The sequence below is a fragment of the Denticeps clupeoides genome, chromosome 6, assembly GCF_900700375.1.
Source record: "Denticeps clupeoides chromosome 6, fDenClu1.1, whole genome shotgun sequence".
Classification (NCBI taxonomy): Eukaryota; Metazoa; Chordata; class Actinopteri; order Clupeiformes; family Denticipitidae; genus Denticeps; species Denticeps clupeoides.
Window position 1 is genome coordinate 24,344,375 of NC_041712.1, and position 19,833 is coordinate 24,364,207.

At 47.3% G+C, this 19,833-nt stretch overlaps 4 protein-coding genes across 9 annotated transcripts; 2 read left to right on the forward strand and 2 right to left on the reverse strand.

Annotated features, from left to right (window-relative positions):
- Positions 1 to 103: 103 nt before the first annotated feature.
- LOC114792853 (macrophage-capping protein-like) lies at positions 104 to 3,516 on the reverse strand. 4 transcript variants are annotated; one of them, XM_028984334.1, is made up of 10 exons: positions 3,447 to 3,516; positions 3,168 to 3,317; positions 2,499 to 2,696; positions 2,240 to 2,394; positions 2,005 to 2,166; positions 1,769 to 1,918; positions 1,619 to 1,705; positions 1,343 to 1,475; positions 872 to 960; positions 520 to 585 (listed from the first exon to the last, which is right to left on the reverse strand). In XM_028984334.1, the coding sequence occupies exons 3-10, from the start codon at positions 2,689 to 2,691 to the stop codon at positions 520 to 522; spliced, it is 1,035 nt and encodes a 344-aa protein (XP_028840167.1). In that variant the 5' UTR covers positions 2,692 to 2,696; positions 3,168 to 3,317; positions 3,447 to 3,516. The 4 variants fall into 4 exon arrangements, with proteins under 4 accessions (XP_028840165.1, XP_028840167.1, XP_028840166.1 ...); XM_028984333.1 differs by having other exon boundaries at positions 2,499 to 2,836; XM_028984335.1 differs by lacking the exons at positions 520 to 585; positions 872 to 960 and adding an exon at positions 997 to 1,211 and having other exon boundaries at positions 2,499 to 2,836.
- Positions 3,517 to 4,927: 1,411 nt separating this feature from the next.
- On the forward strand, positions 4,928 to 8,330 carry slc25a35 (solute carrier family 25 member 35). Of its 2 annotated transcripts, XM_028984337.1 has the most exons (6): positions 4,928 to 5,349; positions 6,092 to 6,157; positions 6,656 to 6,808; positions 6,951 to 7,085; positions 7,156 to 7,374; positions 7,536 to 8,330. In XM_028984337.1, the coding sequence occupies exons 1-5, from the start codon at positions 4,978 to 4,980 to the stop codon at positions 7,324 to 7,326; spliced, it is 897 nt and encodes a 298-aa protein (XP_028840170.1). In that variant the 5' UTR covers positions 4,928 to 4,977; the 3' UTR covers positions 7,327 to 7,374; positions 7,536 to 8,330. The 2 variants fall into 2 exon arrangements, with proteins under 2 accessions (XP_028840170.1, XP_028840169.1); XM_028984336.1 differs by having other exon boundaries at positions 7,156 to 8,330.
- On the reverse strand, positions 8,301 to 11,556 carry rangrf (RAN guanine nucleotide release factor). Of its 2 annotated transcripts, none has more exons than XM_028984339.1 (5): positions 11,411 to 11,556; positions 11,205 to 11,321; positions 10,175 to 10,232; positions 9,895 to 9,989; positions 8,301 to 8,642 (listed from the first exon to the last, which is right to left on the reverse strand). In XM_028984339.1, the coding sequence occupies exons 1-5, from the start codon at positions 11,473 to 11,475 to the stop codon at positions 8,525 to 8,527; spliced, it is 453 nt and encodes a 150-aa protein (XP_028840172.1). In that variant the 5' UTR covers positions 11,476 to 11,556; the 3' UTR covers positions 8,301 to 8,524. The 2 variants fall into 2 exon arrangements, with proteins under 2 accessions (XP_028840172.1, XP_028840171.1); XM_028984338.1 differs by having other exon boundaries at positions 10,070 to 10,232.
- A 1,659-nt stretch (positions 11,557 to 13,215) lies between these two features.
- On the forward strand, positions 13,216 to 19,119 carry grk1b (G protein-coupled receptor kinase 1 b). The gene is made up of 9 exons (XM_028983044.1): positions 13,216 to 13,261; positions 13,436 to 13,607; positions 14,064 to 14,764; positions 15,693 to 15,820; positions 16,676 to 16,833; positions 16,939 to 17,022; positions 17,695 to 17,819; positions 17,910 to 18,111; positions 18,207 to 19,119. The coding sequence occupies exons 3-9, from the start codon at positions 14,066 to 14,068 to the stop codon at positions 18,494 to 18,496; spliced, it is 1,686 nt and encodes a 561-aa protein (XP_028838877.1). The 5' UTR covers positions 13,216 to 13,261; positions 13,436 to 13,607; positions 14,064 to 14,065; the 3' UTR covers positions 18,497 to 19,119.
- Positions 19,120 to 19,833: the final 714 nt, after the last annotated feature.

Here is a 19,833-nt window from a genome sequence, read left to right on the forward strand (position 1 = left end):
AGTTTGCGGCTTGTATGAATGTCCTTTGCAGAAATGAGGAATAATAATGGTCCCTGGAATTGAATCCAGGTTGGTGTGAATATTCCAGACCGGGAGCGGGTACAACACTTTATTTTGATGAATCGTTCCCTCATTAGACATTTCAGAACTGGGTCGGGGTTCCCAGCTGCTGAGATCTCAGGGGAATCTGGGCACAGATTAGGCAACGCTAGCGCGTGTCATTCTGAATCGGCATGTAGAGCAGGTTATGGACAGACCAGGGCGAGATGTTGGTTTACTTGCTGGCTTTTTGTGGGAAGTCCCGTCTTCTGGAGAATGAGTCACAGTCACCAGACTGCAGAGTCATATGGACGAATTCGTCAAACACACAGAGCTGAGAGCACAATGCAGAGATATTGCAATATTGCAAGAAAAAATAATTTCATACTGTCTATAAACTGCTTTAAAAATAAACACAGAAGCCTATAAAATACGCAGTGAATGGCCAATCAATTAACAAAGCTGCTTTTGGTGTGTGTGTTAGTTCCAGTCCTTGAAAAACTGCTTGAAAAGGATTGATTCACGGCCTTGTGGGAGAATCTCCACCTGAAAAGATAAGAATATTGAATTATTTTTTAAAATTCGGTTATTTAATAAAATACTGACACTGAGCATTTTTAAATCAACATTACAGTATCATGAAAACTAAAAAGAACATGAAAAAACTGAAAAAATAATAGGCTGATGATATTTTAAATCTTGGACAGAGACGGAGAAAGCTATTTAAAAAAAAAAAAAAAAAAAAAGAGAGAGAGATTAGACAATTATCACAAAGTTTTATTTGTCAGAGCGGGTAACACAGAAACAGCGACAAAGTATTTTCTTACTTTACCTGGGTTTGAAGTGGGTAACTCATCTTCTTAATAAACTGGTCGGCTATCTTAAGACACACGGTCTTCTCATGCTCATTGGCTCCGAATCCTAGCAATGAACAGGAAACAGGACGTTTCACCGCGTATGATGTGCAAGATTATGTTATAAATGATGATATTAAGTTAATATTAAGTTAATTTCTCTTTTCCTTGCTAATCCTGTTCGACAGTTTCGGAGGAAGAGGTGGCCTAGCGGGGAAGGAAGTGGACCTGGAATCAGAAGGTTGTGAGCCATAGGGCACCGTCCCCACACACTGCTCCCCGGGCTCCCGCTGCTCACCGATGGTTAAAAAAGCAGAGCTTCACAACGATAAAAACAACCCTCACAATAAAGGCAGCAGGCGTGCCCGGTGCCCATTTACGCTTTTGGACCTTAATCACAGCTGACGGTCAGGGTTTTTCTCGCATTGTGGGTGCCGTGTGCCACTCACCTTTCCACACAAAGATTTTGCCGTTGGCTCCATTGTCCAGGATGAAGCAGTCGTCTCGGTCCAGCAGGTCTTTGCTGAAGGGGCTTTTATCAGACACCATGATCAGTTCCATTGATCCTGTGGCATCGGACACCTGCAGAGTTTTAGAAATGCGTGTGTGTGTGTGTGTGTGTGTGAGGGAAAAGGGACACAAGAATAATAGATGAAAATCATGGTCAAGACAACCTACACCACACGTAAAGATCCAGAAGATGGAGTTCAGATGGGTTCAGTCACCTTGTACAGAGACGCTGAGTTTAAAAGGTCTGCCTGGGTGTCATCTTCTGGAGAGCTGTCCTTCAGACGCGGGATTGGACCGAGCACCTGCCAATCATGCAAGTTTACAGTACTGTAAACTTCTGGTTGTGTGTGTGTGTGTGTTTGTACCTGTATCATTTCCAACGGCTCCTCCCCCTCGATGGCGTCGGTAATCCGGGCTTTGCCGTTTCGCTCCGTGTCCCGGATGAGGGCGGCGATCTCACGCACCTTCTGACGCTCAAACATGTTCGCCTTGGACCCGCTCCACGATACGATCGTCTGAAATGGACCCGTCGAGTTATGACGCAACCGGAGAGCCGTGTCCACACACACACTCACGCACGCACACACACACACTCACACACCTCCCCCAGGTCGAGGATGAAGCAGTCTCCTCTGTTGAAGCTCTCCCAGCTCACTTTCACTTCCTTGGCTCGGATGTTCCGCTTCCCTTTGATCTGGTAGAGATGCCGTATCGGACCCGGACTGCGCTGCGCCCTCCTGAAACCAGATTCAACGCCCCCTTCCTGAAGCCAGGGGGTCGATACGTTCATTCGTTCACATTCAGCCAGAAAACCGGCGGCAGAACGAGCCCTTCACCTTGTAGCTGACTCCGTTTGGAAACAGAGCCATGAACTCTGGGGTCTCGTAGCCCTGGACCTGTCTGTGCTGTACAGGGTCCCCACCCAAGAAGTGGTCCAGCTGGGTGGCCAGCATGGCACACGCCCCCTGCTCGTCCCACGAGGACTTCTCGCCTAGAGGTCAAAGGGCAAATAAGTATAATAAAAATGAGGATTAAGTCTCGAAAATGCAGAATTGGAGTGATGAGTTCTGGTCACGCAGAAGGAGAACCACACACCGATCCACATGTGCAGGTCTGCACCCTCTTCTCCGCGGTTGTTCAGAACCAGGTAGGAGTCTCCGTTGAAGAAGACCCCGAGCTGGGCAGGATCCAGGAGGACGGCCTTCATCTTCTCCACCCTCCAGGCCCGCAGGCCCGGCTCTCGAACCTCGGGGCCGAACTGCCCGGGCACGGCACGAAGAGGGAGCATCTTGCCTGGGGAGGGACGGACGTTTGGACTCGCGAGGGCGTCAGAATCCGGCGGGAACGTCAGGAGAACACATGTGAGGAGCGTCAGCCGCGAAGAGCAGGAGGAGGTTTGGCGGACCGGACGGGGAAGGAAAAAAGTCTCCAATCTGAGAGGCAGAAAACGACTCGTTACGGTGGAAAGGAGTAGTCAAGGGGAAAGGTCACAGTGTAAGGAGGGCTGGGGTCAGAAGTTAGGGAAGAAAGGGGACGAGAGGGGTCCATTAGGAAAGGACAAAGAGACATAGCCATGGGTGAGAGCGGAGGAACCAGGCATAATAGGCGCGTAAAATGAGAAGCGATTGCGCCCAAGAAATAATTGATGAGGCCAAGCCGATGCTGAAATCATAGAGAGATGAGTGAGACGAAGTGAAGTGGGGACGAAAGGGAGCCCGTCTTGGGGCCAGTTTCCACGTCCGAACAGAAGAAACGGCACCTTACCGCAGAGCTACGCTCCAGTGGCTGGACAGGGAGGGAAAATGCTGCGGCTACGGCACAATATTATCTCTTCTCAGATTCCCACTGATCTGGATCAATACAACCGAATCCTACTCCAACGTGCAAATATTGTACAGAATAACAACCTTCTACCTGTAACAACAAGAAACATACAGAACTATAAATCCCATCACATCCCAATTTAAATTATGATAAGTATGTACTTTATTTAATCGATATCTCGTAAGGCTTTGATTTGAGGAGGATCTTGATTCATTTTACCTTTCAGCGACGCCTGGGCTGTGAGGACAAGGCAGGAGAACCTGCCTGACCCTTCCGCGGACTCACTTCCTCAGCGGCTTCCTGGTGTCGCCCACTCGGCTGGTGATTCAAAGGCCATGACATGCCGAGATCATGTCCGACCGATGGCTAAATGACATGTGCACGGGCCTGGGGTCTTCATATCTGCACGCAGCAGCTAGAGCAGCAGAAGCATCACTGTGTCTGTACTGAACTGACTGAAAAGTCCCAAAGAAGCTTATGATGAACGTGTTTCTAAGGTCCTATATTGTACTGCTTAGAAAGAGGCGCTTAATTTCCACTAGAGGGAGAACTCAGTCAAAGAATGGAATAGAATAGAACAGAATAGAGTAGAACAGGGTCGAACCGGGTAGAATGGAATGACGGGAAGTAACAAAAATGGAAACATTTATTACTCTTCATTGAAAAAGGGATAAGTGGAGCAACGTTTCTCCATAAGGTTTCTGTCGTTTCCAGATAGTGACTTCTCAGCAAAACGACATTGACCCCTTTCCTTACAAAAAAGTGGAAATCGATGATACGTGACGTCATCGTGTCGTGGTCCAATGAAAATGTTTTTCCCCCTCCTCAAACTGAATTGGGCAGTCAAAAAAATAATTATTTCCAGATCAAAGTCGTAATACCACGTAATATTACGAGATCCAAGTCGTAGCGTCTGACGGTACATCAGCACCTTGTCGTCATATGTCCGGCGACCCTGAAGCGAGTCTGTAGAAAACTGTATTCGTACAGAAGGACGAAGCACGCAGATTTGTGAGAAGTGGTCGGTTTTATTGAAAACGAACTGGCGGGCAGTGGTCGGACAATCGAGGGTCGCGAACGGCGTCCGAAAAGACGCGGAGCCACGCCCACTCCATTCCGGTTTACGACCCCTCAAAATAAACGCCGGCACGACAAACATATCCCGAAAACAATGCAAAATAACACACGTGTGTGCCAGAGGGAGAGACAATCAGAACTGTGCTAAAATCTACTGATCCAGAAGTTGAGCTCCGGCGCGAACGGCAACTTTTTGTTCCGCTAATCGGTGGCCCTAAAACGCCGCCGTAAAACCAAACATTTGCTTTTGGAGGGAACACTTTTTTTTATCGCGTCGTCATTGCGCGCTTGATGTTCGTAATCTTTTGTTATCTGTAAACGGCCAACACCGGCGCCCGGCGTGCTTTCATCTCGTCTCCCACAATGCAGCGGCGCGGTGCCGCAGTTGCCACGTCCGCGTATTCTAAGCGAGTTTTCAAAAACTTTTGGCAAGTCTTGTTTGTACATTTTATAAGTTTACACAAATGATCCCTCCCTTACTTGTGCCCTAATCATTATGGTGGGTTTTTATTTTTTGCTAGTTCATTGTGTAAAGTTGGATTTGTCGGCTTGATTCTCAGAAAAGGTCTGGCAACCCTGGGTGGCTCTGACGTGCGCGTCGCTACGTAAACAGCGTCCGAATGCCGAGCAGGGGACCGGCTTCTGGGACAGGGTGACAGGGACGTCGCGCCTAATGGACTTCCTCCTGAGCGGGGCGGCCGCCTGCGGGGCCTGCCTGTTCACCAACCCGCTGGAGGTGGTCAAGACCCGCATGCAGCTGCAAGGCGAGCTGAGGCGCCGCGGCAGCTACCAGGTCCACTACCGCAACGTCTTCCACGCCTTCTACACCATCGGCAAGGTGGACGGGCTCGCCGGGCTGCAGAAGGGCCTGGCGCCCGGACTCGTCTACCAGTTCTGCATGAACGGCGTGCGCCTGGGCTCCTACGCGGTCATCGAGACGTCCGGCTACATCGAGTCGGGCGGCCGCGTCAGCGCGGTCAAGAGCACCGCGGCGGGCGCGCTGGCCGGCGTGGTGGGCGCCGTGATGGGCAGCCCGGTCTACCTGGTACGTCCCCCGTCCTGGTCAATACGTCAGTAAACGTGCATGCAACCGCTTTCAATTACAATTAGTGACAGGGACAGTCCCCCTGGAGACACTCGGGGTTCAGTGTCCCTTCATTTACCATAACAGCGTTTACCAGAAGGTAGTGACAGGGACAGTCCCCCTGGAGACACTCGGGGTTCAGTGTCCCTTCATTTACCATAACAGCGTTTACCAGACGGTAGTTACAGGGACAGTCCCCCTGGAGACACTCGGGGTTCAGTGTCCTGCTCAGGGACGCAATGTGTCCCTCCATTTACCATAACAGCGTTTACCAGACGGTAGTTACAGGGACAGTCCCCCTGGAGACACTCGGGGTTCAGTGTCCTGCTCAGGGACGCGATGTGTCCCTCCATTTACAATTACAGTGTTTACCAGACAGTAGTGATAGGGACAGTACCCCTGGAGACACTCGGGGTTCAGTGTCCTGCTCAGGGACGCGATGTATCCCTCCATTTACCATAACAGTGTTTACCAGAAGGTAGTGACAGGGACAGTACCCCTGGAGACACTTGGGGTTCAGTGTTCCTTCATTTACAATATCAGCGTTTACCAGAAGGTAGTGACAGGGACAGTCCCCCTGGAGACACTCGGGGTTCAGTGTCCTGCTCAGGGACACAATGGTAGAAAGTCGGGTTTGACCACTTTATGGCGACTTTGTGGCACCGGTCAAACTGGACTGTGACCTTTGTCTTTTTGGTTTCAGGTGAAGACGCATCTGCAGAGCCAGTCCACCTCCTCCATCGCCGTGGGCCACCAGTACAAGCACCGGGTGAGGCGTGATGGAGTGTGTAAAAGAGCACGATAGAAGGTGCAGATCTGGTGCCGTTTAACCAGAACAGGTTTCAGCATTCAAATGTCTGAACTTTGAGCGAACACACGCACACTTTAACTCGACTACGGGCGAGTCAAAGTGGTTAACCGCAGTAAAATGTTGCGATGACATAATCGCTGTACTTATGAAAATATTATTATGAAAATTTACAATAAAACACACGAACTAAAGAAAAAAAAATATATATAGGAATAAGAAAATAACTAAAATAAGCAGTAAAACTAAACAAAAAAAACAAAACGAACAATAAAACTATAAAATCAATCAATTAGTCCCTCCAAGAATTTACAAGCAGGATACCATATCCTGGAGATATTGATTAAGGTCAAAAGTCAACCTCTCCGGTGGTGAAAGACAGATATCACGTCCTTAGCTGAATGGGAGGTGGTTGCCACGGTAACGCCCGGCTCACGCCGTCTCGCTCCTCTCCTGCAGGACATGTTCCACGCGCTGTCCGCCATTCACAAGGAGCACGGCATCATGGGACTGTGGAGGGGCTCCAGCGCGGCGGTGCCGAGGGTCAGCATCGGGTCGGCGGCGCAGCTCTCCACCTTCTCGGCGTCTAAAGAGCTCGTGGAAGACCTGCAGGTATTCGTGCCGTTTTTACGTCACGGGACAGCGTTGAAAGTGCCCGTCTGGAGTCGGAATTCTCGGCCCGAGAACCTTTCCTTGAGGTGCCAAAATCTCCATGGGCGTTTGACCTTTGACCTTGTGTTTGAACCCCGTGCAGCTGTTTGCGGAGAACAGCTGGCTGATCGCGCTGAGCGCCGGCATGATCAGCAGCGTGGTGGTGGTCCTGGCCATGACGCCGTTCGATGTCGTCAGCACCCGCCTCTACAACCAGCCGGTGGACCCCTCGGGCAAGGTGGGTGCCCCCCGCCGCTCCGGTTTCTCTCGTACCCGCGTGGGCCTGACGGCGTTCTCCCGGCGCGCAGGGCCAGCTCTACCGGGGATTCGCCGACTGCTTCTCCAAGGCGCTGAAGAAGGAGGGCGTGGCGGGGCTGTACAAGGGCATCGGCGCGTCCTACTTCCGTCTCGGCCCCCACACCATCCTGTCCCTGCTCTTCTGGAACGAGCTGCGCCGCTTTTACCAGAACCACAGCTAGTCGGGGGCTCTCCTCCCCCAAACAACACTGAAACCGGAGTTACTGAGCGTATGAAGTCTTCTTCATATTATAATAATAATAATAATAATAATAAAAAAAAAAACAGGGAACAGCGTTCCGTACCCGCGGTGAAAAGGGAGCAATGCCGAGGTTACAGTTTACTGACTTCTTCTTCTTCTTCTTCTTTTTAACATTTTATTTATTTGCAGGTTTCTGTAGTTCGCTGTTTAACCTCATGAGGACATCCAGTAGTCGTTTGAAATTTTTGTGGGTTTTTGGCCCCGAGACCACGAGATATTTCCTGCGCGAGGCGGGCACCGCGAAGTCAATTCAGGAAACGTGAAGCGAGGACGAGGAGGCTGTGGTGCGAGCAACGGGCCTTCTGCTAATCTGCACCCGGCGCCTTTTAACGGTGGCTCGGCGCGATTTTATTCTCCTGTCGGCCACCGAGGCGAGTTGCAATTCGAGTGGGTGGAAGTCTGTTTCCATAACCTCTGGCACGGGTTTAAACTTCACCAAAATACATTACCGAACGTTCCGTATGCAAATGAGCTCGCCTGTGGACGTTCTAGTCAAAAATCACACAGCCTTAATTCAAAGCCTAGAATTGTAAGGAAAAATCCATGTGTGTGTGAATACTGTAATATATATATATATATATATATATATACACACACACACACACACACACACACACACACACACACACACACACACACACACACTAATACATAAAGAGTATATAGATTAATATAGTTTTGTTGTTTTTATGCTGATCGAAACTAACCTTCCCACCAAAGAGCTGTAAACTGGCTAGAAGTTTGTCAGACTACAAGGTCTGATTTTAAAAAGGTTTTACACGTAGAAATGGATTAAAAACGACTTGCCTTTGGTCCACTGGACCATCCGTGTTGTTCTCGCTCTGAAACGTGACATTTGTTACACTCCAGCATCAACAAGACTTCCTACACGAGTTGCCCAATAAAAAGTATTTATTTTAAAAATGTTGTGAGCTGGTTGCCTGTGAATAAATACAACCTGTAGCTAAATGATAATTCCACATGCAAAGTTCACTCCTTATCCAGGTGATAAAATACGGTCGTGAAAAGAGCGTGCAACAATGCACCCTTCGCGCCTTGTGATTGGTTCTGTGCCGAGGCGTGTTACGGTGAACGCGCAGGAAACGGAACCGACTCGTTCACCCGAACACCCCGGGGTCCAGTAGCCGTACGGAGCGCAGGAGACACTGGAAGTTCTCCAGGGTCCACGGGGCCGAGTCCATCGCGGCGGGTCCAGCCGCGCTGCTACTGAGAGGACTGGGGGGGGGAAAGGGAAAATTATTCATCAATTCGTCTTTCCTACTGATGTTTTTTAAGGATGACGCAAGCATCAGCTATCAGTCAAATAACGCCTCAAATAACCCGGGTATCTATGAAACATTTCAATTCAGTTAAATTCTACACCTTTTCTTGTGTGAACTGCCCATTGGGAATATACAGTTGTAATTGCAACAGAAGGGTGCTAACAATAATATTAACATAGTTTTATTCTGAATCATTCCACAATTCATATTGCCCTTACAAAAGGTAAATTTTAACTATGGACCGGTCGTATAGTTATACTGTACTGTACTTTTAACCGCTTCTCAGCGGGGACTGGGACAGTAGTCTAATTTAGTTACTTGAAAGTGAAGTGCGTCCTCTGTATTTAACCATCACCCTTGATGAGCAGTGGGCAGCCATGACAGGCGCCCTTCTGATTACGGGTCCGCCACCACTACTTATCAATCTTATCCACTATAACAAAGTAATCGCACTCTCCTCCCCACAGAAAGGCTGGTTCTTCATTAGATACTGGTATCCGTACACCACGTTTTTGTATGAGAGCAGATGGGAACCACTAATAGCAGAATGGCGCCACCTGGAGGACTAACCAGGCATGACTGGCTGAAAATGGCCAGAAGTACTAATAAATACTAAAGTGAAGTGATTGTCACTTGTGATGCACAGCACACGGTGCACACAGTGAGATTTGGCCTCTGCATTTTACCATCACCCTTGGTGAGCAGTGACAGCCACGACTTTATAACTACTCACCTTGACAAAATGTGTACTGGCATAAGCAGGCGAGAGCGCACCGCTCCAACGTTTTAAAGTCCTTTTATTTGTCTCTGAACGGCTCCGCCCCAGCCCATCTGTCCGAACTCCTACTCCCTGCACCCTTACAGACAGTCCCGTTCCCCCAGGTGTTTTATCTGAACCAAAGTCACGCCCCAAACACCTACAGCCCCTGCTCTATGAACGTGCTGCCAAGCCATGTTAGGCAGGACCCCAAATCTCCCTGGCCTTCAACCCAGTGTGAGGCGGCGACCATTCTGGTTTCTTTACTGCTCTCATGTTGTTTCTATGTCTTTTTAGTTCTATTCTGTTTCATCACTTCTGCATTATAGGATCTTTTTATATGGCTTTTCTTAGTTCCTTGGCCTGTGTGTAGTCATGTTTAACATCTGCTTGTATAGGTTGTGGTCTTAAAGGTGCGTAATGAATAAAACTGGTATGGCACGGATACCTTATGACAACCGGGTCATTAAAAGTCACCAAAACGTCGGTGGAGAACTGTGGCAGCCGGAACAGACACATGACGATGTTGACCTGGTTCTTATCCTGGCGCGGTGGCAGAAACAGAGCATGTTAACGCAGTTCCCCCACAGCCCCCCAAACTTCCCGCTTTTAAATGGCGGAACCTTCTCGTCGAACTTGGACACGCGCTGTGTGCCCGTCAGGAGCCAGGCCGAGGCGCACTGCTGCATGGACAGCTCGGTTTTGGGGAGAGGCTCGACCGAGCTCACCTCGGAGGAGCCCGGGTCCAGGGCGTGGTTGCTTTCAGCCAGGTCCTCGAAGTGATACCTGGGGGGTAAATTTACATTTACAGCATTTATCAGACGCCCTTATCCAGAGTGACTTACAAAAGTCTTGTCGCTTGTGTACAAATTGACCTCATATATATTTAGAATCAAGATTTTTTTTTTTACAAGAAATGGCTAATTTTATTTCCAACAGCTTTTGTAATAATGTTTCAGTGCAAAACGAAACGGGCAAAACGTATTCTAATATTCAAAGTTTGGTAAAGCTAATTGAGTCAGTTTTTGAAAAAGACGTAAGTGTTGTCGCCTGTTGCTCCATCACATACTTCCATCTCCACATCAAAGTTCCTCAAGGCGAAGAAGATCAAGATGGTCCAGGATTGGCCAGCCCAGTCACCAGACATTAACATCATTGAGCATGTGTGGGGTAGGATGAAAGAGGATCATGAAAGATGAAACCAAAGAATATGGATGCCTGTGAGACCGCTTTCTTTGCTATTCCTGATGACTTCATCAATAAATTGTATGAATTCTTGCCAAACCGCATGGATGCAGTCCTTCAAGCTCATGGAAGTCATACAAGATATGAAATTTGGATCTCACAGCACCACAACTTAATTTGCTGACATATTTCTGTATAGGCAACAAAACTTTTGTGTTTCCAAAATCTGACCTTTCTGTTTTGATTAAATGATAAAAAAAAATTTCAGTGAAACTAATTCATTTCAATGCATTAAACATCATTTGGTAGGGTTTAGCTTTTCATATGAGCTATTTCTCAGGTCAGGTCAATAGCAGGTGTTTCTACAAAATAGATAAGCGACAAGACTTTAGAATCAGTAGTTACAGGGACAGTCCCCCCCCTGGAGACACTCAGGGTTAAGTGTTTTGCTCAGGGACACGATGGTAGTAAGTGGGATTTGAACCTGGGTCTTCTGGTTCATAGGCGAGTGTGTTACCCGCTAGGCTACCACCAGCCCTGGACGATGGAACGTCTCCGAACGAGGCCGCTCACCTGGCAGCACCTTCATCCTCCACGTGGCCCTGGTGCTCCAGCAGCTCCACCACGATGCTCTGGTCCGTGTGGCGATGGGCGAACACCTCCTGGTTGTCGGGGACCTGCCTCAGCTCGCTGCTCTCAGCGACAGCGACACAGAAGCGGTCAGCGCGGAGACCATAAACTCGGGAATAGCCGAGAAGACGAGGACGAGGTTGCCGCACCTGACGTCCTGGGCGCCGTGGGGGACGCAGGCCGACAGCGCTCCTCCGAACAGCGGCTGGAGCATCGCGACGCGTCCCGCGGCCGGAGAAACCGACCTGTGAAGTAAGCGCGCCAACGTTCGCCAGAAGTGACGCAGCGACGCGCACTTGCGTCATGACGTAACGTAACGTAACGTAACGTGACGTGACGTGACGCTGCTGCCCTCTGCTGGGCTACTGGGGCCGGTGCCGGCACGCAGAATACAAATCGATACATCACTGTATGGACACAGTAAATATAGTAAAATGCAGATATGGAAAATAGACTTGTCCATTGTCCAGAGCAGCTTACAGTCAGTAGAATAGGGGGACAGTCCCTGTCTGGGGGGACAGCAAAAAGCCCGTAGGTCAAACGCTGATCTCTTATTGATTTACCTACAGCATGTATTGCAGAATTTCCAACTTTTCATGATGTGTGTATCTACCACGAAAGAGACTCTGAGCAGCGGTACAACATCTTTATCTTTCTCTATCTACATCTTTAAAGTGAAGTGATTGTCATTGTGACACGGTGACACAACGAAATGTGTCCTCTGCTTTTAGACATCACCCTTGGTGAGCAGTGGGCAGCCATGACAGGCGTCCTTTGCTCGGTGGCACCTCAGTGGCATTCGAACCGGCAACCTTCTGATTACGGGCCCGCCTCCTTAACCGCTAGCCACCACGGCCCAAAAGAACACCAAATCCGGCCAGGAGTCGGACCTCTAGACTCTTCTGATTCGAAGTCAGACGCTTTATCCATTGCGCCACCGGCCTTTTGCTTGTAGGAGATTCATTGATTAGTTTATAGAGTCGGGAGAGACCGGCGGCCAGTTCTTCTACCACCATCTCTACATATCAACATCAACATTATTGACACTTTTTATAATTATTATTTGTGTTTTTCTAAGATTCATACTATGTGTAATCTATCTATATTTATAGAAAATTGACCTCTCTTTAATCTTACAGTCATACAGTCATAAAGAGGCGGCCCAGCAAGCCAAGGAAGTCACATCAATCTCATTAAGGTCTTACAGGCCGTGCAGAACCTGCCCATCATCAGCCATGGCCTTATGTGGGATCTTTTGTGTGCATCGGTGCATCTACAGCAATCAACATTCCTTCATACAACTTTTATACCGAGCATCAAAGTTCAATGTGCTCATCTGCAAACCCACTTTGTAAATTAACTAATGCAAATAATGCAAAAACAATCACATTTACGGCATTTACCAGACGCCCTTATCCAGAGAGACTTACAATCAGAAGTTAAAGGGGCAGTCCCCCCCTGGAGACACTCAGGGTTAAGTGTCTTGCTCAGGGACACAATGGTAGTAAGTGGGATTTGAACCTGGGTCTTCTGGTTCGTAGGCGAGTGTGTTACTCACTAGGCTACTACCACCGCAATCACAACTACTGATTCTGATGCACATTGTGCAGAGACTTCATGTGGTAACGTATGATTTCTCATCTTTTAGTTCCACTAACTATAGATTATGTGCCAAAGTGTTATTAGGGTCAAAATCTCAGTCATGTCCGTTGCCTGATCTCTTTGGCAAGGTGAGCTCAATCCCCTGAGTCCTGCTATCTCCAACCCAGAGATTCTCAAGATTCTCCCGCCTGGTTTTCTGATCTTAATCCTTCGTTGTGTGACCTAATATGGACCAGGTAGTGCGGTGCGATTCCTCTGCATGCTCGGGACGAGGCAGCGGAACAAGAAATCTGACATCACGCGGTTGTCGGCGTGTGGAACATGCGTGCATACAGTTTTTGAATGGTGGCACGTGGATTTAAAGTGACAGGCCATTTCATGGGGACGAAGCCTGGCTGGTAACTGTTTAGGGTCATGCCAGACTTAGGCTAATAGCTTCTGACAAGTCGCCTTCCTTAGTAATATAGAGCCATAATCCTCCCAAGATAATGAACTATCAAGCAGGATTTGAGGAGTGTTGTAATCCCCCCGCCTGGATCTTCACATGTCTCCGTCCACCTTCTGGAGAGCAGCGGCAGCGAGGGAAATGAGAGGATGCAGGAGGACCGGAGCTGACGAGAGCGAGAAGAAAGTGTTCCTGGATCCGTTCGGCCGCCGGAGCTGCATTCGTTCAGACTAGATGCTTTTCGCGCCGACGACGGTCGCCTGAAGCTTTCTTTACACCCTCTACAGAGCGAACGAACGGTATGGAGGAGAACGTCAAGTGTGGTAGATACCACAAATTGATCAGATTGTTACTGATGGCTCCGGACGTGTTGGAGAATATTTGGTGTTTGGAAGGAAAGTGTATGCTTTTTAATCTTAAAATTTGGCATTTTGGACATCGTTAGAATGTGGATCTATTCTAGCTGCGAATGTGAATGAAAAAAAACGACACAAAAAAGTAGTTATTTTAATATACGCCACTTTTTATGTGTAAAATATTCGAATGGTGCTTCTGCTCGAGACGGGATTACAGGTCGGCTGGATTACAGACATGCTCCCTTGCCAGGAGTAGCCGCAAGGATTAATTGGATACGGGAGCGTCAGGGATGAAGAGATATGTGACTGAACTAAATAGGATGAGTTAAACCCCAGAATAAAAAAAAAAAAAATCCATGTTTCCCCGCGTTTGGTGACCGCGTTGCGTTCTGTCCCCAGACATGGACATCGGGGGCCTGGAGACCGTGGTGGCCAACTCGGCCTACGTGTCGGCGCGCGGCAGCGTGGACGGCGCCTCCGCGGCGATGATGCGGGACAAGAAGTACCGCGCCCGGCTGGAGCTGCCGCACATCAAGAAGTGCGAGCACCTGAAGGCCGCCGTGGACGCCCAGTTCCACGCCATGTGCGTGCAGCAGCCCGTCGGCAGGCGCCTCTTCCAGCAGTACCTGGAGAGCGAGGCCGAGCACAAGAACGCCGCCGACCTGTGGAAGGACTTCGAAGACTACAACATAGCGCAGGAGCAGGACCGCGCGCAAAAGGCCCAGAAGATTGTCAACAAGTATTACGAGTCGGCGTCCAAGAACTTCTGCAGCTTCCTCGAGGAGAAGGCCGTGACCCGGGTGAAGGAGGACCACAAGAACGTCCGCTCGGACCTGTTCAAGGAGACCGAGCAGCAGCTGTTGAAGCACTTGGAGGCCAAGGCCCACGCCGGCTTCAAGAACAGCATGTACTTCCTGCGCTACGTGCAGTTCAAGTGGCTGGAGAGCCAGGCCGTTGCAGAGGACTGGTTCATGGACTTCCGGGTGTTGGGGAAAGGCGGCTTCGGGGAGGTCCACGCCTGCCAGATGAAGGCGACGGGAAAGATGTACGCCAACAAAAAGCTCAACAAGAAGAGGCTGAAAAAGCGCAAAGGATATGAGGTAGGAGGGCGTCCCCAGCAGGCGCTGAAAATGCAACGCAAGCAGTTTACGTTTCATCACCAGAGAAAAACGACCGTGGATGAGGAAGAGTAAAAAAAGGGAGGGAGATTAACAAAGTCACCTGAGTGCAGAGAATTAGTTCGCACTAATCGCGGCACTAGCTAAAGACAAAGAGGCTTGTGGGCTTCTTCAGAGACCCAACAAAGCAGATCAGGCAGGAGCACTGCGGAAACACAGGACCTTTTCCTGAGCGTTTCACCGAACAACGGTGGCACCTTGGCGTGTTGGGAGCAGGAAAGATGCCCAAATGTTGGGATCTGGGTGACCTTGACAAGAACCAGATTGTGAGGCTAGACAGCTCTTGTGGTTACTACCCGAGACAACAAGAGAGAGATAGGGACATCTGCTACCCAGGGCCATCGATGTGCAGGGAGCACTGAAGGCTAACCTGACAAGTCCAAATTGAAGAGCTTCAGCAGGATTCATTGTGGGAAGAAGGCGAAGCAGCTATCTCTTTAGTCCTGTCATTAACACTGTATAACACACATACTTCTTTGTGACATAATAGGCCTTGATGGCAGCAAAAATGCTCAAGGTGTGGACTTGGCCTCCAAATTCTCAGTACTGAACTCAATCCAATTGTGCATCTGTGGCCCCACCTCACAACTTAGAAGATTTTCAAACATCTTGGAGCCAAGAGACCTTGGTGGTATCAGGGGGACATAATATGAGACAAAAGATTCGCTTAGTGTCGGGACACTTATCCTATTGATTTTTTGAACAGAATTCTCATGGCAAAACCAGACACAGAAGTGCTCATGACAGTGACACAAGTACATTTGTCTTGGTTTTTAAATTTGAGTCCGTCTTTATCAACAGTCTACTGATCTGATCGTGACTTATCTACCTGCCTTACCCTTTATTTCAGGGTGCCATGGTTGAGAAGCGCATCCTTGCCAAAGTTCACAGCCGATTCATTGTGACGCTGGCCTACGCTTTTCAGACCAAGACTGACCTTTGCTTGGTAATGACCATCATGAATGGAGGAGACCTCAGGTACATTGACAATTCAAGTGAACATTTCAAAAGAATGAACATTTTTGATTGATCCCGTAAATAGGGGAGGATTGTGGATGTTCAAAAACAATTTTATAATGAACATATACCAGGCAAATCAGATTAAATGATCACACACAGGTAAATGGGCTGGGCAATATGAAGCATGGTACTGATCTCACTTTTATCCCACCTGGCTTGGGCTCCACCTGGTTGTAATTCCACATAAGCTGCCTGAATAAGATCAGCCTTGAAGCTAATGGGTTAGGAGGGTGTGGGAATACGTCAACATCTGACCTCAGGAGACTTCTTCCAGAGCATAATGCTAGCTGCTCAAATGGAGTCGAAAATGACCCAGCGACCTCAGTGGATTTACATCAATGGATGTAAATAAATCATAATTTAGATTTTATTGTATTGTTCTTTTCGGTAAACATTTTATTGATTCTGATGTAAATTAAAGATTTTCTACAACTAGAATGCAGTAAATGTAATAAAAAGGATGAAACCAATAACTGAACCCTGTGGGACACCATGAGAAACCGAAATGCCTGTACATTCTAGAAAATATTCCCTTATTTGGTATATATCGCATTATATCCAATGTTTCTCAAAATCCAAAACGAATTGGCTTCGTATCAGGCGACTGATTTACATTTTACATACACATGATGCTTATTCATAGGGACAAATGGACCGAAACAAGAAGTAGCATTTATTCTGCTATTTAAACGAGCATCTATATATACCTGTAGTTGAATAGAAGTTTTTTTTTTGTGTGTGTAGTACTGTAAGTAGTGTAATTTAATTAACTATATGCAATAAAAAATCCTCTTATTTCCTCTGTTACTTCAGGTTTCACATGTATAACGTTGATGAGAAGAACCCAGGCTTTAATGAAACCCGAGCATGTTTCTACACAGCACAGATCATCTGTGGCCTGGAGCACCTTCACCAGCACAGGATCGTTTACAGGGACCTGAAGCCAGAGAATGTGCTGCTGGACGACGCAGGTACGAAAAGCATAGAACCACACCCACCCACAGCCACTCGCACGCATGAGGTTGAAACTGGCGAGGCACATCACACAGCGAGCTAACCCGACTTCCCCATCTCAGGACATGTGCGTCTGTCTGACCTCGGTTTGGCTGTGGAGCTCTCGCCTGGAAAAGACAAGACTAAAGGATACGCCGGGACACCAGGTCAACACAAACCCTCACAAGACAAATACACTGACTAAACCATAAGTAATATTGTTTTCGTCAACGAAATTTATGAATTTATCTTCGTGCACAAACCCTTTTGACGTAATGGAAACAAGACACATCATAAATGCTGGTCATGTGACGATAACTATAACTAAATATATCACATAATATTGTTGATTAAATATTGTATGGTTTACAAGATGTTTAATCAAGTTTTTTATATTGTGGTTTCTGATACCTGTGTCTCACAGTTGATGTCACTTCCTCAATACGCATTTAAGGCATTAATTCGATTTAAGTATACTTGCAATCGGTTAGCAGATGGCTGAGAGAACATGACGAGGAATTTTTTGGAGTCACTTTCTTTATTATGAAGTGGAACAGAAAACAGAATGTGTGTCGAAAAACATGAAACAATCAGTCTATAAAGTAACAAAAATGAATTTTGGTTAAATAGAATTTCATTGCTAAAAAATACTATTTTTATTAATTAGACTAAAAGCTAGACTAAAATGTCATTAGTTTTAAACTAGACTAAAATAGTCATGGATAATTCTGACTAAAATGTATTTTTAGTCGACTGAATCTTGAGAGATTCAGCCCAAATGCACAAAACTATCATTAGATGTTAACTGAAATCCATTGTGCTGAACAACGTCCCCGCAGGGTTCATGGCCCCAGAGCTCCTGGAACATAAAGAGTATGACTACACGGTGGATTACTTCACCCTGGGTGTCACTCTCTATGAAATGGTTGCAGCTAAAGGGCCCTTCAGGTGTCGAGGAGAGCAGGTACAAATTACCAATCATGTCCTCAGGACTGAACACTTTTGAAGTGATGTCTACGACATGAAACCTGCCTGGGTCCATTTACATTTGTAGGTGGAGAACAGTGAAGTGACGCGGCGCATTTTAAACGACCCCGTCTCGTACCCGGAGAACTTCGGCACTGACCTGAAAGCCATCTGCGAGGGGCTCATGGAGAAAGACCCCGAGAAACGACTCGGCTTCAAGAACAACGACTGCTCAGAACTAAAGAACCAGGCCTTCTTCAAAGACCTCAACTGGGGCCGATTAGAAGCAGGTCGGCAGATATGATATCTGTTTATTCAAATGTAAGCTTCAATGTGAATTGTTGTCATGTAAAATACTCGTAACGTCTTCCAATGTACTCTGCAGGTATGCTGACACCCCCTTTCATCCCCGACCCGAAGGCGGTGTATGCTAAAGACATCGGAGATGTGGGGGCCTTCAGCACAATCAAGGGCGTGGTGATCGACAACAAGGACACCGAGTTCTACGACGAGTTTGCCTCGGGGAACATACCCATCCCCTGGCAGGAGGAGATGATCGAGACTGGGGTGTTCGGGGAACTCAACGTTTGGGGAGAGAAGGGCAAACTGCCTAACGACCTCGACCCCAACTACGTCCCAGTGGAGTCAAAGGGCGGAGCCTGCGTGCTGCTCTGAGGAAGAGGGACAGAGGACTGAACCTGGGTGCAATGAATCCATCGTCCAATAGATGGACTTCTAGGGTGGAACTCACTCAGCAGTTATGAGTTCATTACTGAAAGTATTTACATATTCTGCAATCTACTTTATTGCATACTTATTACAATGATAATAATAATCATATTAATAATGTAAATTATTATATTGCAATTGCATTAATTTAGTGTTTTCAAAATACTTGTTGTATTGATGTATTGAATTACAAATCCTAAATGAACAATGTATATTATTTTATTATAAATCAATTCTTCATTCACTACCTGCTGGTGTAAGGGGGCAGTGGTGGCCTAGCGGTTAAGAAAGCAGCCCCATAATCAGAGAGAACTGCCATGGTGCGACTGAGGTGCCTCTGAGCAAAGCACCGTCCCCACACATTGCTCCCCGTGGCACCTGTCATGGCTGCCCACTGCTCACCAAGCAGTTTTGGTGTGTGCACCGTGTGCTGGGCTGCAGTCGCATCACGATGACAATAACTAAAGAAATTGTTTTGTGCTTATATCACCATGTAAGAGTTATATAATCTAAATGCTAAATTGTCTATTTTACTGTATATAATTAATAAAAGTAAATAATGGTGGGGCTGATCGTTGTTCGAACCTTTTTTCCCCAACACAACAACTTTAATTTCTTCAACTTCTATTAAGAGCGATGAGCCAAGGTGTCTGGCGTTTGATGAAGTGAAAAAAATCAGCATCTCAAAGTTTCCATCACTTCACGAAGGTGCGGCTGCCTGCCAGTTCCCCGTTTAATGGAGCGACTTTCCCTGCAGCCTGTGCTGCTTCCTCTTTTCTGGGCGTCCGCACAAACTCACCGCCAATCGTCGAAAGGGGACGGTTCCACTTTACGGATTTTCCTCATGTTTTTAGCGATAGGAACACGCTCAGGTGTCCATATAATAATACATGCCACAAAATGAAATGTCTGTCACACTGCCACAACAACCTCTAAACGTACAATCCATTCTCTTGTTGCAATGGAAACAATAAAGTTGAATACAGGCCTTTTTTATATTAACTGATTCAAATTAAATTAACACCAGTGCTGAGAATGTGACATATTCAGGAATAAGACGTATTTGTTAACTGGTTAAACAAATGCTGTTTAATTCCATTTCCAGAACAAACTACTCTTGTAGTATTAAAGACATCAATTTAATGTTTAAATGAAATATTCATAGATTACATTGCGGCGTTCACAATAGTATTTTTTTTTGCCTGTCAGCATTTTAGCCGTGACAGAGTGAAAGCAGGCACTTCCCTAATGGGAAGGAAAGTAAAGAGGACGTGGACCAAAAG